General features: G+C 41.1%; 1 protein-coding gene and 1 pseudogene across 1 annotated transcript; one reads left to right on the top strand and one right to left on the bottom strand.

The window, feature by feature from the left end:
• Positions 1-299: 299 nt before the first annotated feature.
• LOC106611140 (growth/differentiation factor 6-A) lies at positions 300-7,616 on the bottom strand. The gene is made up of 2 exons (XM_014211035.3): positions 7,155-7,616; positions 300-4,272 (listed from the first exon to the last, which is right to left on the bottom strand). The coding sequence occupies exons 1-2, from the start codon at positions 7,480-7,482 to the stop codon at positions 3,269-3,271; spliced, it is 1,332 nt and encodes a 443-aa protein (XP_014066510.1). The 5' UTR covers positions 7,483-7,616; the 3' UTR covers positions 300-3,268.
• Positions 7,617-12,482: 4,866 nt separating this feature from the next.
• Positions 12,483-15,165, top strand: LOC106611126 (transmembrane protein 151B pseudogene; annotated as a pseudogene).
• Positions 15,166-17,051: the final 1,886 nt, after the last annotated feature.

Raw genomic sequence — 17,051 nt, 5'->3', positions numbered from 1 at the left:
GTTGAAACTATCTTCAAAAAGGAGGGTAACTCTTTTTTGAAAATGCGAACTGTGACTATCAGCGAAAAATAGTAACCGCTTTTCTTAGAAAATGTGTGCAATAGGGGAGTTTACAGGAAGTTATATCATTATGCCCCCTTTTTATTTGACTAATGTTTAAATTGTATTAAACATTTATAGAAATGATGGCAAATTGATGGAAACTTTGCTATTGTTCAATGTCTGTTAGGTGATATCAATGATGTTGGGGGAGCTGTATTATCTGCTTCCTGGAGATTGTGCCACTGAATTTCCTCTGCTGTTTTAAAATAAACCACAAGCAGATATTTTCTTGTGGTCGGTTTGTTTTTGAGCATAGTCCTTAGTTCAAAATGCCAATATAGTCATTTTAGATGGATATTGTTTAATTCATAAAGAACCAAATCGGTTTAACATAATCGTGAAAGAAAACCGGAAAAAATAAACAATCTCTGGTTTGGATGAAAAAATGTAGAACAAAATGCAAGAAAGCTGCTTTGGATTTTGGTTAGAAAGTAAATGAAATATTTTAACAAACATAATTTCAAACAAAAGCAGCAAACGCTCAAATATCATATTAGTACATTACATTTGACTCACATATTGTATATCAGGACAAATACTCCCCATACATAGAAATGCAGTCTTTAGTCAAAGTATCAACTATTTGCCTTTTGTGCAAAAAGATGGAAATATATCTACTTCAAGAAAATAATCCATAGATCTCAATACACCAGGCTAGGGTCATGCAGAAGGTGAATCTATAGATCTCTATACACCAGGCTAGGGTCATGCAGAAGGTGAATCTATAGATCTCTATACACCAGGCTAGGGTCATGCAGAAGAGTTCGCTAATCTCAAATTCAATTCAAGAAATTGATTTTCATTTGGAATGACAGGAAATATAATTCAATTTAAACTGAGACTCAGTGATATGACTTTACCACAAACAGCGTTGCAACCAAAGCGTTCACGAGAGAGTTTAAAGCAAAAGGCTTTTACCAATACTATGAAACATCTGCGCAAGAGTTCTCTCTTGGGGACATCACATATGACCTGTGCCTAGTTTACTCATTGCAAGTAGTTTTCTTTCCTATGTCTTGAATGTGCATATTTATTTACCTTGTGTTAATGTGATTCATCTGGGATTTGTGAAATAATATACAGTGGGGAGTTTACACTTAATTACCACGTTGGAAAGCAGGTGTCAACTTACGTCTTGCCGTGATACCTACGTTTGGAATGACAATGAACAAACACGGCAGGGAAAAGTTGGCTAAAGCACAAACATATCTGGACCACCAGGCTAATATGCAAGTAGAGTGAACTGTAAAATAAAACTCAATAAGTGAAAATGACATCCAAAGACCAACACATGTAGCTGTTTGATCAACATTATTTTGCAAAATCATGTGCTTATTATTCAGTACCTGGAGTGCTAAAAAGTGAATTTCAATATTCCATTTCACTGATGAACAAGGGATTCCTATGGACATTATAGCCTATTTTTTCTGTGCTGTTTACAGGGAGTTGAATCGCCATTTCAATCTCAAGTGATCATGGGATCTGCTTGTTTAAGTCATATACATTACCAGCTGTAGTACATAGCGTACCCTGAAAAAATTGAACTTTTCTCAGTTGCAAGAAATAATAAATCATTCTTCGTGCCATAAAAATATATTTGAAATTCTCCATGTCGCCTTTCATACCTCCTGTTAAATATTCCATATCATATACCTTGGATCTTTGCATAGTAATGATCTATGTAATGACATAGAGTGCATATAAGCAAATGCATGGTGACACACAGCTACTGATGGAAGTTAGCAGTGTAAATGGGACCCTTACCATCCCCCTAACTAAAGATCACTGTTCCTAAGGCTGATAGACAGAGGTTTTCTACAGCAGATAACTGTTAGCTTTTCTGTTAGCTGTTTCAACTCTCTAGAGACAGCAGGAGCGGTAGAGATACTCTCAATGATCGGCTATGAAAAGCCAACTGACATTTACTCCTGAGGTGCTGACCTGTTGCACCCTCGACAACTACTGTGATTATTATTATTTGACCATGCTGGTCATTTATGAACATTTGAACATCTTGGCCATGTTCTGTTATAATCTCCACCCGGCACAGCCAGAAGAGGACTGGCCACCCCTCAAAGCCTGGTTCCTCTCTAGGTTTCTTCCTAGGTTTTGGCCTTTCTAGGGAGATTTTCCTAGCCACTGTGCTTCTTCACCTGCATTACTTGCTGTTTGGAGTTTTAGGCTGGGTTTCTGTACAGCACTTTGAGATATCAGCTGATGTAAGAAGGGCTATATAAATACATTTGATTTGATAACTCCAGAAAATGGGTGACTTTCTCTGTCCTGCTGAAAAGATGAATAATAATATCCATATTGCTCACAACACCAAGCGCAGCATTTATCTAAAAAACTATATTTTAACCATGTCCAAGAGATGACGGTAGTGTCTTAAGTAAGAAGTGTGTAGGCTATGTGCTGCAATTGCAAACTGCAATATACAAAAGTCCTTTTTGATTGTGTCCTCCCATACATTTGAAATTTTGTTTTTTGGTAAGAACAAGCACAATGGGAGCAGTTTATTGGACAGATGTCTTGTGAGAAGTAGTAATTGACTCAATGTTATTTTGAGTTTTCCATATAGGCACACAAATGTACTCTAACACTGTTATCATAACGCTATAAATCTGGGCTTGTTTTATTCATCCCAACAAATTCTGTCTGCTGCTCAGTAAATTCAAAGCTAGGGCTGATGTTTCATACACTACTAAAGCAGTGTTCTAGAACCAAAGTCAGAAGCATAGCAGACATTTACTGAAGTTGACAGAATCGAGCAACATACAGAGCCATGGGGACAGAGAGAGAGAGACTAGAGAGAGCCAGAGCATGTTATGAGTAAAGAAAAATGCTAAAGAGCTCAAGAAATAAAATGGCAGCTCAATGGACACGTTTTAATAAATTAAGCAGCAAATAAGATTATGTTCCCCTTAAGCAGAGGCAGATCAGTAATGAGCATACTTGTCTGTACTTTTTTCAACAAATCACAAAATACAGCTGGTTTAGGGGGAAGAGATAGGGGGATGCGAGTGTTAAGAAGCGCTTTAAACCACCAACGTATTTTCCCACAAAACAATCAGACTCCGCTCTTTGCAAGCCCCAGTCCAAAATTCCAGAATGACGAGACTAGCGCCACGCAAGACTAGCACCACCACCCCTGTCTGTTGCTATGCTACCTGCAGCCACAGCTCTCCACCACCATGTCCTCATACTGCTTGTAGACCACATTGTTGCCAGAGTCAATGTAGAGGATGCTGATGGGGCTGAGTTTGGAGGGGACACAGCAGCTGGGTGGGCTGGAGTCAGGGTCCATAGAGTTCATAAGTGTCTGAATGATGGCATGATTCGTAGGCTCCAGGTGTGAGCGCAGCGGAAAGTCGCACACGCCTTCACAGTGGTGCGCCTCGTAATCCAGCGGTGCGATGATCCAGTCGTCCCAGCCCAACTCCTTGAAGTTGACATGGAGCGGCCTACGGCTGCAGCGAGTCTTCCTGCGCCCCCCGCCTCCACCGCCCCTTCCTCCTCCTCCTCCACCACCACCTCCCCCTCCTCCCCCACCAGCTCCGCCTATAGATCGGCCGGTAAGGGCAGTCCGGCGTTGGCGTCGCCTGGGTAGGTGACCAATCACGTCACCAGAGAGGTCCGAAGGGTCCAGAAAACCCAAGTCTCTGCGCACTGCCTTCATCTGCTCCCTGATCTCCTTGAACAGGTTCTCTTTCCTGCGGGTGCGAGAAAAAGCCACCAGCAAGGCCCTCTCCTGGGGCTGCCGAGACCGGCGTCCCAGCCCTACTGTAAGAGGGTTGGCTGCCTCTTTGGTCAACTCCGAAACAACCAGCAGGTCAAAGCAGGCCACGAGGAGGCCATTGCCCGCTGCTGTCCTGTGGCTCCTCCGCCGAGCATTCACGCTGGCCCACACGTCAAAGACATCCCATTTGGGAGGCTCGCGGTCCAGAACGTCGACTGTCCTGGAGTCCAGCAGCCGTCTCCCAGAGTTCCCCTTGGAGGAACATGTGTAGAGGAGGAGGCGATAAAGGTTCCTGCCCCACGTCAGCATAGGAAGGCGATCCAGCGGTGGCTTTCTCAGGATCCTCAGTTCTGCCTCCACAATCTCATCTGTCCTGGACAGGCTGGAGAGGTCGAAGAGATAGCGCTGGCCACTTCCCCAGGAGGAGGGATCTGTAGGGGAATAGGGGAAGAAAACACAGGCTAGTCATTTGAATCTCACACCAACACATACACAGTTATTAAAACACAGTTACTCAAAAAGAGGGTGGTAAACGAAATCAAGCACTGGACGTCAGACGACTTAAATCTCTTTGAGTGTCTGTGACCATACGTAAACAAGTATTCAACGTTTGGCAGAAACGCCCCTTTGGTCAATTGCAGTGGCTTTCTAAGGTGGACAGAAAGCATGCGGCCATGAAGCGCTGTCTGTGTGTGTCCCCCTTGGTGGGAATACTGTTTGGGCCTGAATCGCCTGAGTCCACATGCAAGCAACAGAGCTGACGAAAGCCGCAGGAGCAGGCCAGGAGGAAAGCACTTGGCTGACCTCTAGTCAGGCCCAAGCCCTTGGCAGAATGCACTAATTACACTGATTGAGTGAGCGGAGGGCTTGGCGAGACACTGGAGAAATTTAAACTGAAGTGGCCTCAACTCCCTCTCTTCCTCTGTCCATAGTTATACATTTCAGAGGAGTGGTGACTTTCGAGATTTTAACACACCAAAGTGATGGGAATGTAATGTAAGTTTAGTGTAATGTTTGGATTTCATAACGTTCTGGGTGCACATACAGCTGTAATCCACAAACAGATAGCGACCTGGCACTCACCTCCTGATGAGGTATCACATACATGAAAAAGAAAGACAGTAGAATCTTTAAATAATTTCTAAGCATCTCTAATGTGTTAGTCAAGTCCACGTCCTCCTCTCCGCTGAGAATTGAAATAGGCACGTAACAGCTATTCACAGTATATCAGCCATACCACAGTTGCAACCATGAGATGTGGCAGGGAGGAAAGCTTGCTAAGAGGGAACAGACTGTTTCAAAAGTTTTGATGTTGACATCCAGCCCAAGCATGAGGTCCTGGGATACAGTGCAACCTGAGGACAAAACAACAGTTCCATGGTAAAACATGAAGGGACTTTCATCTCCAATACAGATGAGTACCATAAGAATCCAAGGCCAGATTGTGGCATCATGTCATTGATGCATTATTGAAGGGACCTCAAAATAAAACATAATTGTGCACAGTGAGGCTCCTGCTGGAAAAGAACACACAAGTCTTTGGTGAATGCAGAGGATCTGTAACCGTTGTCCCCCTGTGAGAAAGACCAGCCAGGCAGGCTTAAGTGGAATACCCAGACAATGAAAGGTGAAGGGAGCAGCACTATCCTAGCAAATATCCGCTTGCTAGACAAAACAATGACATAACCTAGACAATGCTGTAGTCTCAGTTTATAAAAGATGAACCTGGATTCTTTTCATCCATTCTGTGTTTACATGTACCTGAGGTGAACTTGCTCTCAGAGTTTTATTGGGTCAAGTGAATAGGAAAATCATTGCAATACATTCAAAATCACATGCAGATGCACATTGACCCCCCCCCCCCCCCCCCAAAAAAAGAAATTGATGGAACTAAATGACATCAATAAAAACTATAATATTGTTGTAATACTAATCGCTGACTCTGAAACCAAAATGCAAGAAATGACTCTTCAGGGATATAATATTATACTTCTTGTATCATTGATGCATTTAAATTATATTGCGTCAAGACAGAAAAGATATTCATGCCTTTTATGGAATCTACATGCACTTTTTCCACCTAATTTTGTTTGATAATTAAAACAAGTTTGGAATCCTCAAAAAGACAATGTAAATGACTGAACTCCTTAGAAAAGAATGACACATTACTTAACACACAGTATAACATGTTTTGAGAGGGAGTAGAGAAATAATTATTTGCCACAGGTCCCTACAAACAAAAATGATAATAATCGTTGTTGTTATTATTATAGTTTTCATTATTGTTGTTGTTATCATTTATAGGTTTAAATTATCCTAAAACATTGTTATTTATATTACATACAAATGTATTCCGAGTCCTGACTAACAAATTGCACAATGCAAAAATGCACAATAGCCCAATAGAAAACAATTGTTTTGGATATACTGTAGTTAAGGGATACGTGTGTTTTGGACATAGCTAGTTTAGTGACTTGTTCTTGCAATAAAATGTTATGGAATAGGCCTACTGAAAGAGTATATTTATTAAAACAACTATTCTGTGACAATCTTTGAACACCAGTTTTAAATTACAAGTAACTTTTTTATCAGCAACACCTGGACTGGGAGAAAGCAGGCCTTTTCGAAGTGTTTAACTCAAGGTGCCAGTGAGGTTTATACATCGCAGATGTTGGAAATCGGAGACATTTGCCTACATATTTAGTAAGAAGTATTTCGAGTATTTCCCAAATAAATGTGAAACAAATGTACTATACCTTCCCAAATAATGTTTCATTCGTAGCCTACATTACTTTCGACTTTTCAATAAGTCACTGTTGTCGGAATGTGTAGGCCTATAGGGGCGCATTTAAAATGAATGCGTTCATAAATAATGGATGCTGGAGAAGGATATTGTCAAGCAATTCGCTGTTAGGGTTTTGTAAAGATATTGCAATTTATGTTTTTTGAATGATGAGTTGTGATTTTAATGAATTAATACGGAGAAAAAAAAGTTAATCCTATGACAGACATTTTTCTAAATATACCCAAAGCACTTGTTGCATGTTGCCTTTGCAGTCTCGTATTTACCATATCCTTTTCCAACATGGGCTAGTCCACATAGGCTGAGCTATAATACAGCAAATGGCACTGTAGATATTTGGATAACTGATTGATTATAGGCTAACCAATTAATCACAAATAACTTATTAAATGCAGTATAAACAGCTACATAAATAGCCTTCATACCCAGAATAAATGACAACCAGCATAGTTAACAGTCTACCTCGAGTAATAATAATTAGCCTAGGCTACTGATATCACTTTCACCCACCTTTTCCTTGATCCACGAAACTGGTCACCGTGTTGGCGTGTCTTGCGGAGCGAGGAACACTGCTGTTAAGACCTCTTCTCTCTATTGCAGAGAGTGTCCTGTATAGCGATACCATATAGTCATGGGGGACGATAGTATCATTTATCGGAGGGTCTTTCCTGGACACCGCGGTCGGCTTTCTCCGACTCTGCTCATCCAGATGTGAAACAAGCCCGTTATCATCTGCGCTAGAGGGGTACTGCAATGATCCAAGTACCGCTGCCTCCATAATATTCCCAAAGCACAGGGAAAACCATAGCAAAGGAGCAGCAGCCCTAATAGGATCCATTTTCAGTGGTCTAAAGCTGTAAATGACAAAGTTGGACGGGTTTGATTACTTTGGAAACTCCCCTTTGCTCTTTAGATTGTGTTAATATCATGGATTTGGCTGACACTGAGTGGCTACATTGTCTTCTCTATTGCACTGTGTTCAACCAGCGCCCCTAGCGAGGAGCAGCAATTGTAAGCTACCTTTTAAATCAAGTTGCTTGTGTCTCTCCCTTCTTTCCCCAGACAAAGTGATGAGCTGCTCATATTTGGTGACACTTTATATTAATAAGGTAGGTAGGTCTAGGATTTTTTGAATCTATAAACTGTTAATAAATCGTGTATATGGGGTTTATTAATAGTTTATGAACCTGTAATAAACAGTTAAAATACATTGGTAGATTTTTGTTGTTGTTGCCAAATAGCAGTAGCCTAGTGTTAAGTACTTAAGTAAAAATACTTTAAAGTACTGCTTAAGTTTTTTTTGGGGGGTATCGGTACTTTTCTTTACTATTTATATTTTTGAGTACTTTTACTTCACTACATGCCTGAAGACAATCATGTACTTCTTACTCCATACATTTTCCCTGACACCCAAAAGTACTCCTTACATTTTTAATGCATAGCAGGACTGGAATTCACGCACTAATCACGAGAACATACCAGGTCATCCCTACTGCCTCTGATCTGGCGGACTCACGGACTCATGCAACACAAATGTTTAATTTGTAAATTATGTCTGAGTGTTTGAGTGTGCCTCTGGCTATCCCTAAATTAAATAGATTTGCTTAATATAAGGAATTTGAAACGATTTGTACTTTTGATACATAAGTATATTTTAGCAATTACATTTACTTTTGATACTTAAGTATATTTAAAACCAAATACTTTTAGACTTTTACTTTGTATTTTACTGGGTGACTTTCACTTTTACTTGAGTCGTTTTCTATTAAGGTATCTTAACTTTTACTCAAGTATGACAATTGTGTACTTTTTCCTTCACTGCCAAATAGTGCGCTTATGAATGCACTGTAGCCTATTGATTAATAACCTGTTATTATTTCCAGTGCATGCAGCTAATGAACATGTATTCGTTTATTTATAGATGTATAAATATATAGACTTAACTAATAATTCACCGTTAGGTCTATGGGTCTATACTAAAACTATTTTACATAAGCCTAATTTCAATGTAAATAGTTACCAATTTTCAGTTATTTATAAATGCTGGCATATGTATTGGAGAGGAAAATTACCCATAAATATTCTGATCTATTTTGAGCGAAATTCAGTAGACCTTTTAATAGAAATAGCGCAGTTGACATACACAAATTACAACTTTGTAGGCCTTGTTACTGCCTTAGTTTTTCCACATACAGTGCATTCTGGAAAGTATTCAGACCCCTTCCCTTTTTCCATATTTTGTTATATTACAGCCTTATTAAAACATTTATTAAATACATTTTGTTCTTCATTAATCTACACACAATACCCCGGAAACAGGTTTTTAGAAATGTTTGCAAATGTATTAAAAATAAAAACAGAAATACCTTATTTACATAAGTGTTCAGACCCTTTGCTATGAGACTCGAAATTGAGCTCAGGTGCATCCTGTTGGCATTGATCATCCTTGAGATGTTTCTACAACTTGATTGGAGTCCATCTGTGCTAAATTCAATTGATTGGACATGATTTGGAAAGGCACACACCTGTCTATATAAGGTCCCACAGTCGACAGTGCATGTCAGAGCAAAAAGCAAGCCATGAGGTCGAAGGAATTGTCCATAGAGCTCCGAGACTGGATTGTGTTGAGGTACAGATCTTGAAGGTCCCCAAGAACACAGTGACCTCCATCATTCTTAAATGAAAGAAGTTTGGAATCACCAAGACTCTTCCCAGAGCTGAGGAGTGGCTTCCATCTGGCCACTCTACCATAAAGGCCTGATTGCTAGAGTGCTACAGAGATGGTTGTCTTTCTGGAAGGTTCTCCCATCTCCCATCTCCACAGAGTGACCATCAGGTTCTTGGTCACCTCCCTGACCAAGGCCCTTCTCTCCCGTTGGCTCAGAAACATGCGTGAATTGCACCATTTTCGAAACTGAGCAATTGGGGGAGAAGGACCTTGGTCAGGGAGGTGACCAAGAACCCAATGGTCACTCTGACAGAGTTCTAGAGTTCCTCTGTGGAGATGGGAGAACCTTCCAGAAGGACAACCATCTCTGCAGCACTCCACCAGTCAGGCCTTAATGGTAGAGTGGCCTGACGAAAGCCACTCCTCAGCGAAAGGCACATGACATGACTTGGAGTTTGGCAAAAGACCCCTAAAGGACTCTCAGACAATGAGAAACAAGATCCTCTGGTCTGATGAAACCAAGATTGAAGTCTTTGGCCTGAATTCCAAGCGTCAAGTCTGGAGGAAACCTGGCACCATCCCTATGGTGAAGCATGGTGGTGGCAGCATCATGCTGTGGGGATGTTTTTCAGCGGCAGAGACTGAGAGACTAGTCAGGATTCATCTATAAGTCTTTGCTAGGTATAGCTCCGCCTTATCTCAGCTCACTGGTCACCATAGCAACACCGACCCGTAGCACGCGCTCTAGCAGGCATATTTCACTGGTCATCCCCAAAGCCAACAACTACTTTGGTCACCTTTCCTTCCAGTTCTCTGCTGCGAATGACTTGAACGAAATGCAAAAATCACTGAAGTTGAGACATATCTTCACTGAGACTTATATCTCTCTCACTAACTTTAAGCGTCAGCTGTCAGAGCAGCTTACTGATCACTGCAGCTGTACACAGCCCATCTGTAAATAGCCCACCCAACCAACTACCTCATTCCCATATTTGTTTTTCTGCTCTTTTGCACGGCAGTATTTCTACTTGCACATCCTCATCTGCACATATATCACTCCAGTGTAAATTGCTAAATTGTAATTACTTTGCCACTATTGGCCTATTTATTGCCTTACCTCCTTACTTCATTTGCACACACTGTATACAGATTTTTCTATTGTGTTATTGACTGTACGTTTGTTTGTCCCATGTGTAACTCTGTGTTGTTGTTTTTGTCGCACTGCTTTGCTTTATCTTGGCCAGGTCGCAGTTGTAAATGAGAACTTGTTCTCAACTGGCCTACCTGTTAAATAAAGGTGAAATAAAAAAATAATAATGAAAAGGATTGAGGGAAAGATGAACGGAGCAAAGTTCAGAGAGATCCTTTATGAGAACCTGCTCCGGAGCGCTCAGGACCTCAGACTGGGGCGAAGGTTCACCTTCCAACAGGACAACGACCCTAAGCACACAGCCAAGACAACGCAGGAATGGCTTTGGGACAAGTCTCTGAATGTCCTTGAGTTGCCCAGCCAGAGCCCGGACTTGATGGTGCTTCAACAAAGTACTGAGTAAAGGGTCTGAATACTTATGTAAATGTGATATTTCCGTTTTTTATTTTTAATACATTTGCAAAAAATTCAATAAACCTGTTTTTGCCTTGTCATTATGGGGTATTGCGTGTAGATTGATGAGGGGGAAAAACAATTTAATCAGTTTTAGAATAAGGCTGCAACATAACAAAATGTGGAAAAAGTGAAGTGGTCTGAATACTTTCCGAATGCACTGTACATGTGCATACGATGCCATCTGCTGTTTCATTTAGGGTTTGCATTTCAGAACAATATTTGAACTTGCACTCAAGACATCTCTTTTTAAACATAGCCAACATAACAATTTCACCATGTCTTGCCCATTTAAGTAGCTATATGCTTTTGCCTTTTTGTTATCTTACAATTTTTTTGCTGTGTTTTGTTGTGTGTATGTATGTTATGTATTGAGTATACATTAAATTAGGCAATAGTAGGCCTACATAGTATTATTAGTAGGCTGGTATTAGTAGGCGTAATTAGAATTAGTAGTATTGTTATAGGCTTGTATTAGTAATGCTAATATTATTATTATTATTATTATTGGGGTATTATTGTTAGGTTGTTATTCATATTATACAAAGGCATTATAACAGGTGTATGAGCCGACCCTATATGTTCAGGTTGACTACAAAATGCTCAGTGGACAGTATGACTTCAGCATACCGACAAGGTCACGTTCCTCAATCTGAGTGAGGGAGAATTCAAACACTATTCTAAATAGACTGATTCTCTTGCAAGTTGCCGCTGGCATAAATGTTTTCTTGATTGCGACATTTTTATCACAGCTCAGAATGGGTCATTTATTGGTCTGTTACCTGCATGTTTTATTCGATGCAATGTTTGCCAGCAGATCTCTCGGCTGCTGCCTTGATGGGGTATAAAGGCTATAATTAGCAAATAAATCAAGCTATTTGTGTGCAAATTAACAAAGGACACTGGATAGATACAAGCGACTATCTCAACGTCGGAGCAAGCAATTTAAGCGCAATTCGCAACTCCACGCCCTACTGCTAATCGGTACCACAATGTCCCCTCCAGCCTCCGCTGCGGCAGCGAGTGAGAGCAGTACAACCACCGTTTTCGAGGAAGACACCAGAGAAGAGGTACCACTCTCATATCATATTATGCTGTCATAAAATTGCCAGAAGCCTTGCTACAATAAAACATGTTCATAACCTCAGGCATAAAGCACCCAACCCCTTCCGTGTTTTTGGTTGAATGTCACAGATGTTGCATAGCCGACATTATTGGATATTCATGACAATCGAACATTATTGGCAATTATTTTGATCATTTGATGTTGGTTAATAGTATTTGCAAGATAAATAGCTATTTACCAAGTATTTTCCTATTAAGAGTTGGTAGGCTATATGTTTCAATTGCCTATAGGTTTAGACTGATTAATGTAAGAGCTGAGCTACCTTGCTGTGCATCAAATAGGAGCTTCATTGAAGAAGGGGGAAACATATTGTTAACAAAACGTCAGAAGCCCTCAAAGGAATCAAATGTTGAATGGTTAGAATTTTGTAATGGTGTGTCCGTTTACATTTACCAACACTGTATCCTCTCTTTTTTGCATGCTTTGAATTAACAGCAGAGGCCCTTGAAGCAATCCCTGAGCAAGTCCCTGTGTAGAGAGAGCTTCTGGAAATGCCTGCTGCTCTCCATGCTCATGTACGGCTGCATGGGAGCCATGGTGTGGTGTCATGTCACCAAGGTGACTCGCCTCACCTTTGACAGTGCCTTCAAAGGGAAGTCCATGATGTACCATGACAGCCCCTGTTCTGACGGATACATCTACATCCCTCTGGCCTTCCTGCTCATGCTCTACCTGGTCTACTTGGTGGAGTGCTGGCACTGCAATGCCAAGAGTGAGCTGCAGCATAAAATGGATGTAGAGGGCATTTATGAACGTGTCCAAAGGATGCAGCAAGCAAAACCCTGCATCTGGTGGAAGGCCATTAGCTACCATTATGTTAGACGGACTCGGCAGGTCACACGCTATCGTAATGGGGACGCCTACACCAGCACACAGGTCTACCACGAACGGGTCAACACCCATGTGGCTGAGGCTGATTATGACTATGGTCACTGTGGGATGAAGGACATCTCAAAACAACTGCTTGGTCTGGAGAAGGCCCCACTCACCAAACTGAGGTTCACCAAGTGCTTTAGTTTTGCTAATGTGGAGTCTGAGAACTCCTACCTCACCCAAAGAGCAAGGTTCTTCACTGACAACGAGGGGCTTGATGACTATATGGAGGCACGGGAGGGGATGCACCTGAAGGACATTAACTTAAAGGAGTGTGTGATTGTGTTTTCTGAACCTGACCACCACCCATGGTATGTGTCTCATCATGTGTTCTGGGCAGCATCCTTCCTCACCTTATCGTGGCCCCTGAGGGTTTTCACAGAGTACCGCACTGCCTACGTCCATTACCGTGTGGAGAAACTCTTCGGGGCGGATTACGTCCCTGTGACGCCTCTCGATGAACGCCCTTACAGCCACCGGATCCCTCGGGTCAACACCATCGACAGCACAGAGCTGGAGTGGCACATCCGTTCTAACCAGCAGTTAGTGCCTAGCTACTCTGAGGCCGGTCTCATGGAACTGGCCCAGTGCTCCTCTGGTGGCTTTGGCGGTTTCAGACAGAACTGTGAGCGCTGTCACCGGGCAATGAGCAGCTCCTCTGTTTTCTCCAGAAGTGCCCTCAGCATATGTACCGGCAGTAGCCCGCGGGTCGGCCGGGTGCCCTACAGTGGCAGCCGCTTCTCCTTGGGCCGGCGCTACGGATCGCGACGCAGCTGTTTCTGGAGGAGTAGAAGCAGTTTGGATGAGCAACTGAGTCCCAGTGAGAACACCCGCTGCCTTTCCGGGCGCCTAACCACTGACGACGAGGACCCCCCAGATTACCAAGATGCTCTCTGCTTCCCAGTGCTAATTTTTCACTGTAGTGAGAACTGCCACAATCACAGGTCCTTTCATAGGAATGGCTCCTGTGTGGAGACCTCTCTATGACAATGCAATGTATTCACAGAGCGCATGACTTTGTGTGTGAACAAAGATGTTTGCTCCGTGTGACACTAACAACTACAGAAAACCTCATGGCATAAGATTGTTAATGGGATTGGATAGATGTAAATCTTAGGTGCATATTCCCTCAATACCTTTTAACTAGTGATCACTAGGGGTTACATTTAGGCAGTGACAACACTAAAATATGGAGATGTTACCAAAAAAGAAATGTACACATTCAATGCAGTCAAGTCATTTTTTTTGTAAACTTTAGGCATAAGCCAAGGCCGGTGGGGATGAATGCTGGAGTCTATGTTCTATATACATTAATAAGTGTATTGAGTATAATTGTATTTGCATTCATTTCATAAATACTTTCATAAAGTCTTCCTCTTAATTATGAAATAACAATACACATTTATTCAACACATCAGTTGAGAGAAGTTTTTAAAATAAAAGTAATCTGGAAAGAAATCAGCAGCAATAACTATGACTTCGCCATTCTCTCATAATTGGAACCAACATGTTGAGATAACTGCCAAATGAAAACAAACATCAATGGCACAGTTTATATGACTTCCTTTTGTTTGTATCAGTTATATTTGAACACTATATGATAGTCACATAGGCTATTGAAATGTAACATTGCTTACTTAATCTGCAAGTGGTGCTCCAACACCTTTTTAACAAAGGCACCTGCAAGTTATACAACTAAACTTTTCAGAGGGGTTTTGGTTTTCCCATTGGTTTAATAATATGAAGCAAATGAGACATATTTTCATATAAGAGTTAGAACATGGCTCAAATTCTTTCCTACAACTGACAAATATCTGTTAATAATCACTTAAGGTCACACTAGACATGATGAATTGTAGCTGTAAATGTTGAATTGTATATGAATGTTAATGTATATTTATTCTCAAACTTTGTAGCAAGTGTGTGTTTAAATTGACAAATATGTATATTAACATGTCTGGAAAATACATAAAATATGACAGTGATGGGAAAAGTAATTCCATAGTCTTGTGCAATGCAAATAAGATATTGCAACAAAATAATCACAAATAATAAATAGACTGTCACCAGTTTGTGAGGCACATTGTATCCTTTGAATGATTGAAAAAAATAAACCTCCCACTGGGCACAGACATCAATTCAATGTCTATTCCACGTTGGTTCAACGTCATTTCATTGAGATGACTTGGAAACAACGTTGATTCAACCAGTGTGTGCCCAGTGGGGTACTGATCACAAACCAACATTTAGGTTAAAATATATATATATATATATATTAAAAAGAGCATGAACAAATACTGATTAAAGTTTTTGATTGAAATATTGGAAAATATTAATTTAAATGTTATGGAAAAAACAAGAATGTCGCCCATATGCCTGTGATTTATTTGTGTGGTTTTCATGAGGTGTAAATACACCTGTACTAGGCTACACTGTCCTTCCATTAAAAAGCAACATACTCTTGCTTGTGTGGATTGTATTTTCCTCTATGATGTCTCTTAGAAATGTATGTGCTTGATTATTGGTAAGATATGATGATAATGGTGCACATTTTCCATATTTTTTGCGCTCACATTCATTTTCACCGTTTACAGGTCAGACTTTTAATTTGAAGGTTCATCAAACTTGACGCGGAAGTTATTTGACTGTTGCAGGCTTCACACGGGTCAAGTCAGATACTTTTGAGGAAATTGGCAAACTCCATTGAAAACGCCCATTGTCAATGTTGCCCATGCGTGGTCAATGGGCACGGTGCATTCTGGGCTGGGCTATTATGGACAAGGAAAGCTCTCTTTTATGGAGTAAATGGGAGACAATTGAGTGCTAGCTCAAAAACCGACATTAGAATGATTTCGTGAACAAGAATATCTTCAGATATGTGAGATAATTAACTTGTTCACTGTAATATCGTATAGCTTTGAAATAGACACATCACGTACTTTCGAGGAAAATAGGCAGGTTCTCGACCCATACCCTGACTTTGAGAAGGGATTGCGTGATGGCTGATGAAGAGCGAGGCCCAACTCAGCGGGAAATCTGTCTCCCTCCAGCAGGTGGCGTTTTTTCGTTGTTTTGCCCACCAAGTTTTTGTATTGAGGTCAATGTGTATCGAATTTGGTCAACAACAAAAATGAATGGCTTATTTGCTACGTGAGGTTTATATTATCGAATATATGTTTCGTAATGCTTAAGTTGTCTGGAGTGTTCTGATATAAGTAGGATATGTGAAATGTCGGCAACTTTGAGAAAAAACACTATTGGAGTTGTCTCGATATGCCTATGGATATTCATGATAGGAGGATAGCCTCACCCTCTCCCCATTGAATACAGGTGGTTGCCGTCAACAACCCTCATAGAATATTCAAAAAGGATTACAATAATGAGATGTATCCACCAATCTAAAAAAAAAAAAAAGGATAGGGGTGAGCTAGACAGCCAGTCATGACGCTTTGTGGACAATGACACCTATTTCTAGGGCGGAGAGACATGTATCTTGTCAGTATATCCATAATCTTTGGTGACTATTGATTCAGCAACAGCGTGACGCAGCATGACAACACGATTGGTCGACAGACTGCTGGGTGGGGCCATTCATTAGCCTGTTAACGTGCTCTCATGGCCACAGCCCCACTGTAATGTGAGCATACCTTTAGCATTACCATAGAGTGGACCACCAACATAACTGTCAACAACATCTATGACATTACATGTACATAGTTCTTGATTTCCTAAAGGCTTGTTCTACCAGAAAATCACAATCGACTGCCCTTTGTAACTTTATTGTGTTGTAAATGTCTACTTTTTCAAGGAGCTACAGCATGCAAGGATTGTTTGTACAGGCACTTGCCCTGAGACACTTGCTAAGGCTAAAGCTGCTGAACCCTAAACACGGACCTTACTGGACACTACACACTCGCCAGCTGTGTGGTTTCTCCATGACCATTGGGACACACAAGCTCCCTACACGCTGGAGTTCAGCTAAGACCTGGTCAGGTCTTCATCAAGTGAGGTTCAAAAGCAGCAAAAAGGAGGCGCCAAGTCTGTACAGGATGAGGAGGAAGATGATGAAATGGATCCTGAGCACAGTGACTATGAGGATGAACCTGAGGATGACTCCAGTGTACCCAAAGACTACAA

This window comes from Salmo salar, chromosome 09 (genome assembly GCF_965601325.2).
Source record: "Salmo salar chromosome 09, fSalSal1, whole genome shotgun sequence".
Lineage (NCBI taxonomy): Eukaryota > Metazoa > Chordata > Actinopteri > Salmoniformes > Salmonidae > Salmo > Salmo salar.
This window is presented reverse-complemented; position numbering and strand designations above follow the sequence as displayed.

Bases quoted from the DNA above. Each gene is read 5' to 3' on its own strand.
- LOC106611140 (XM_014211035.3), bottom strand. From the start codon at position 7,482: ATGGATCCTATTAGGGCTGCTGCTCCTTTGCTATGGTTTTCCCTGTGC. The intron at 4,273-7,154 runs GTGGGTGAAAGT...ATTCCCCTACAG, and splicing joins TTTCGTGGATCAAGGAAAAG to ATCCCTCCTCCTGGGGAAGT.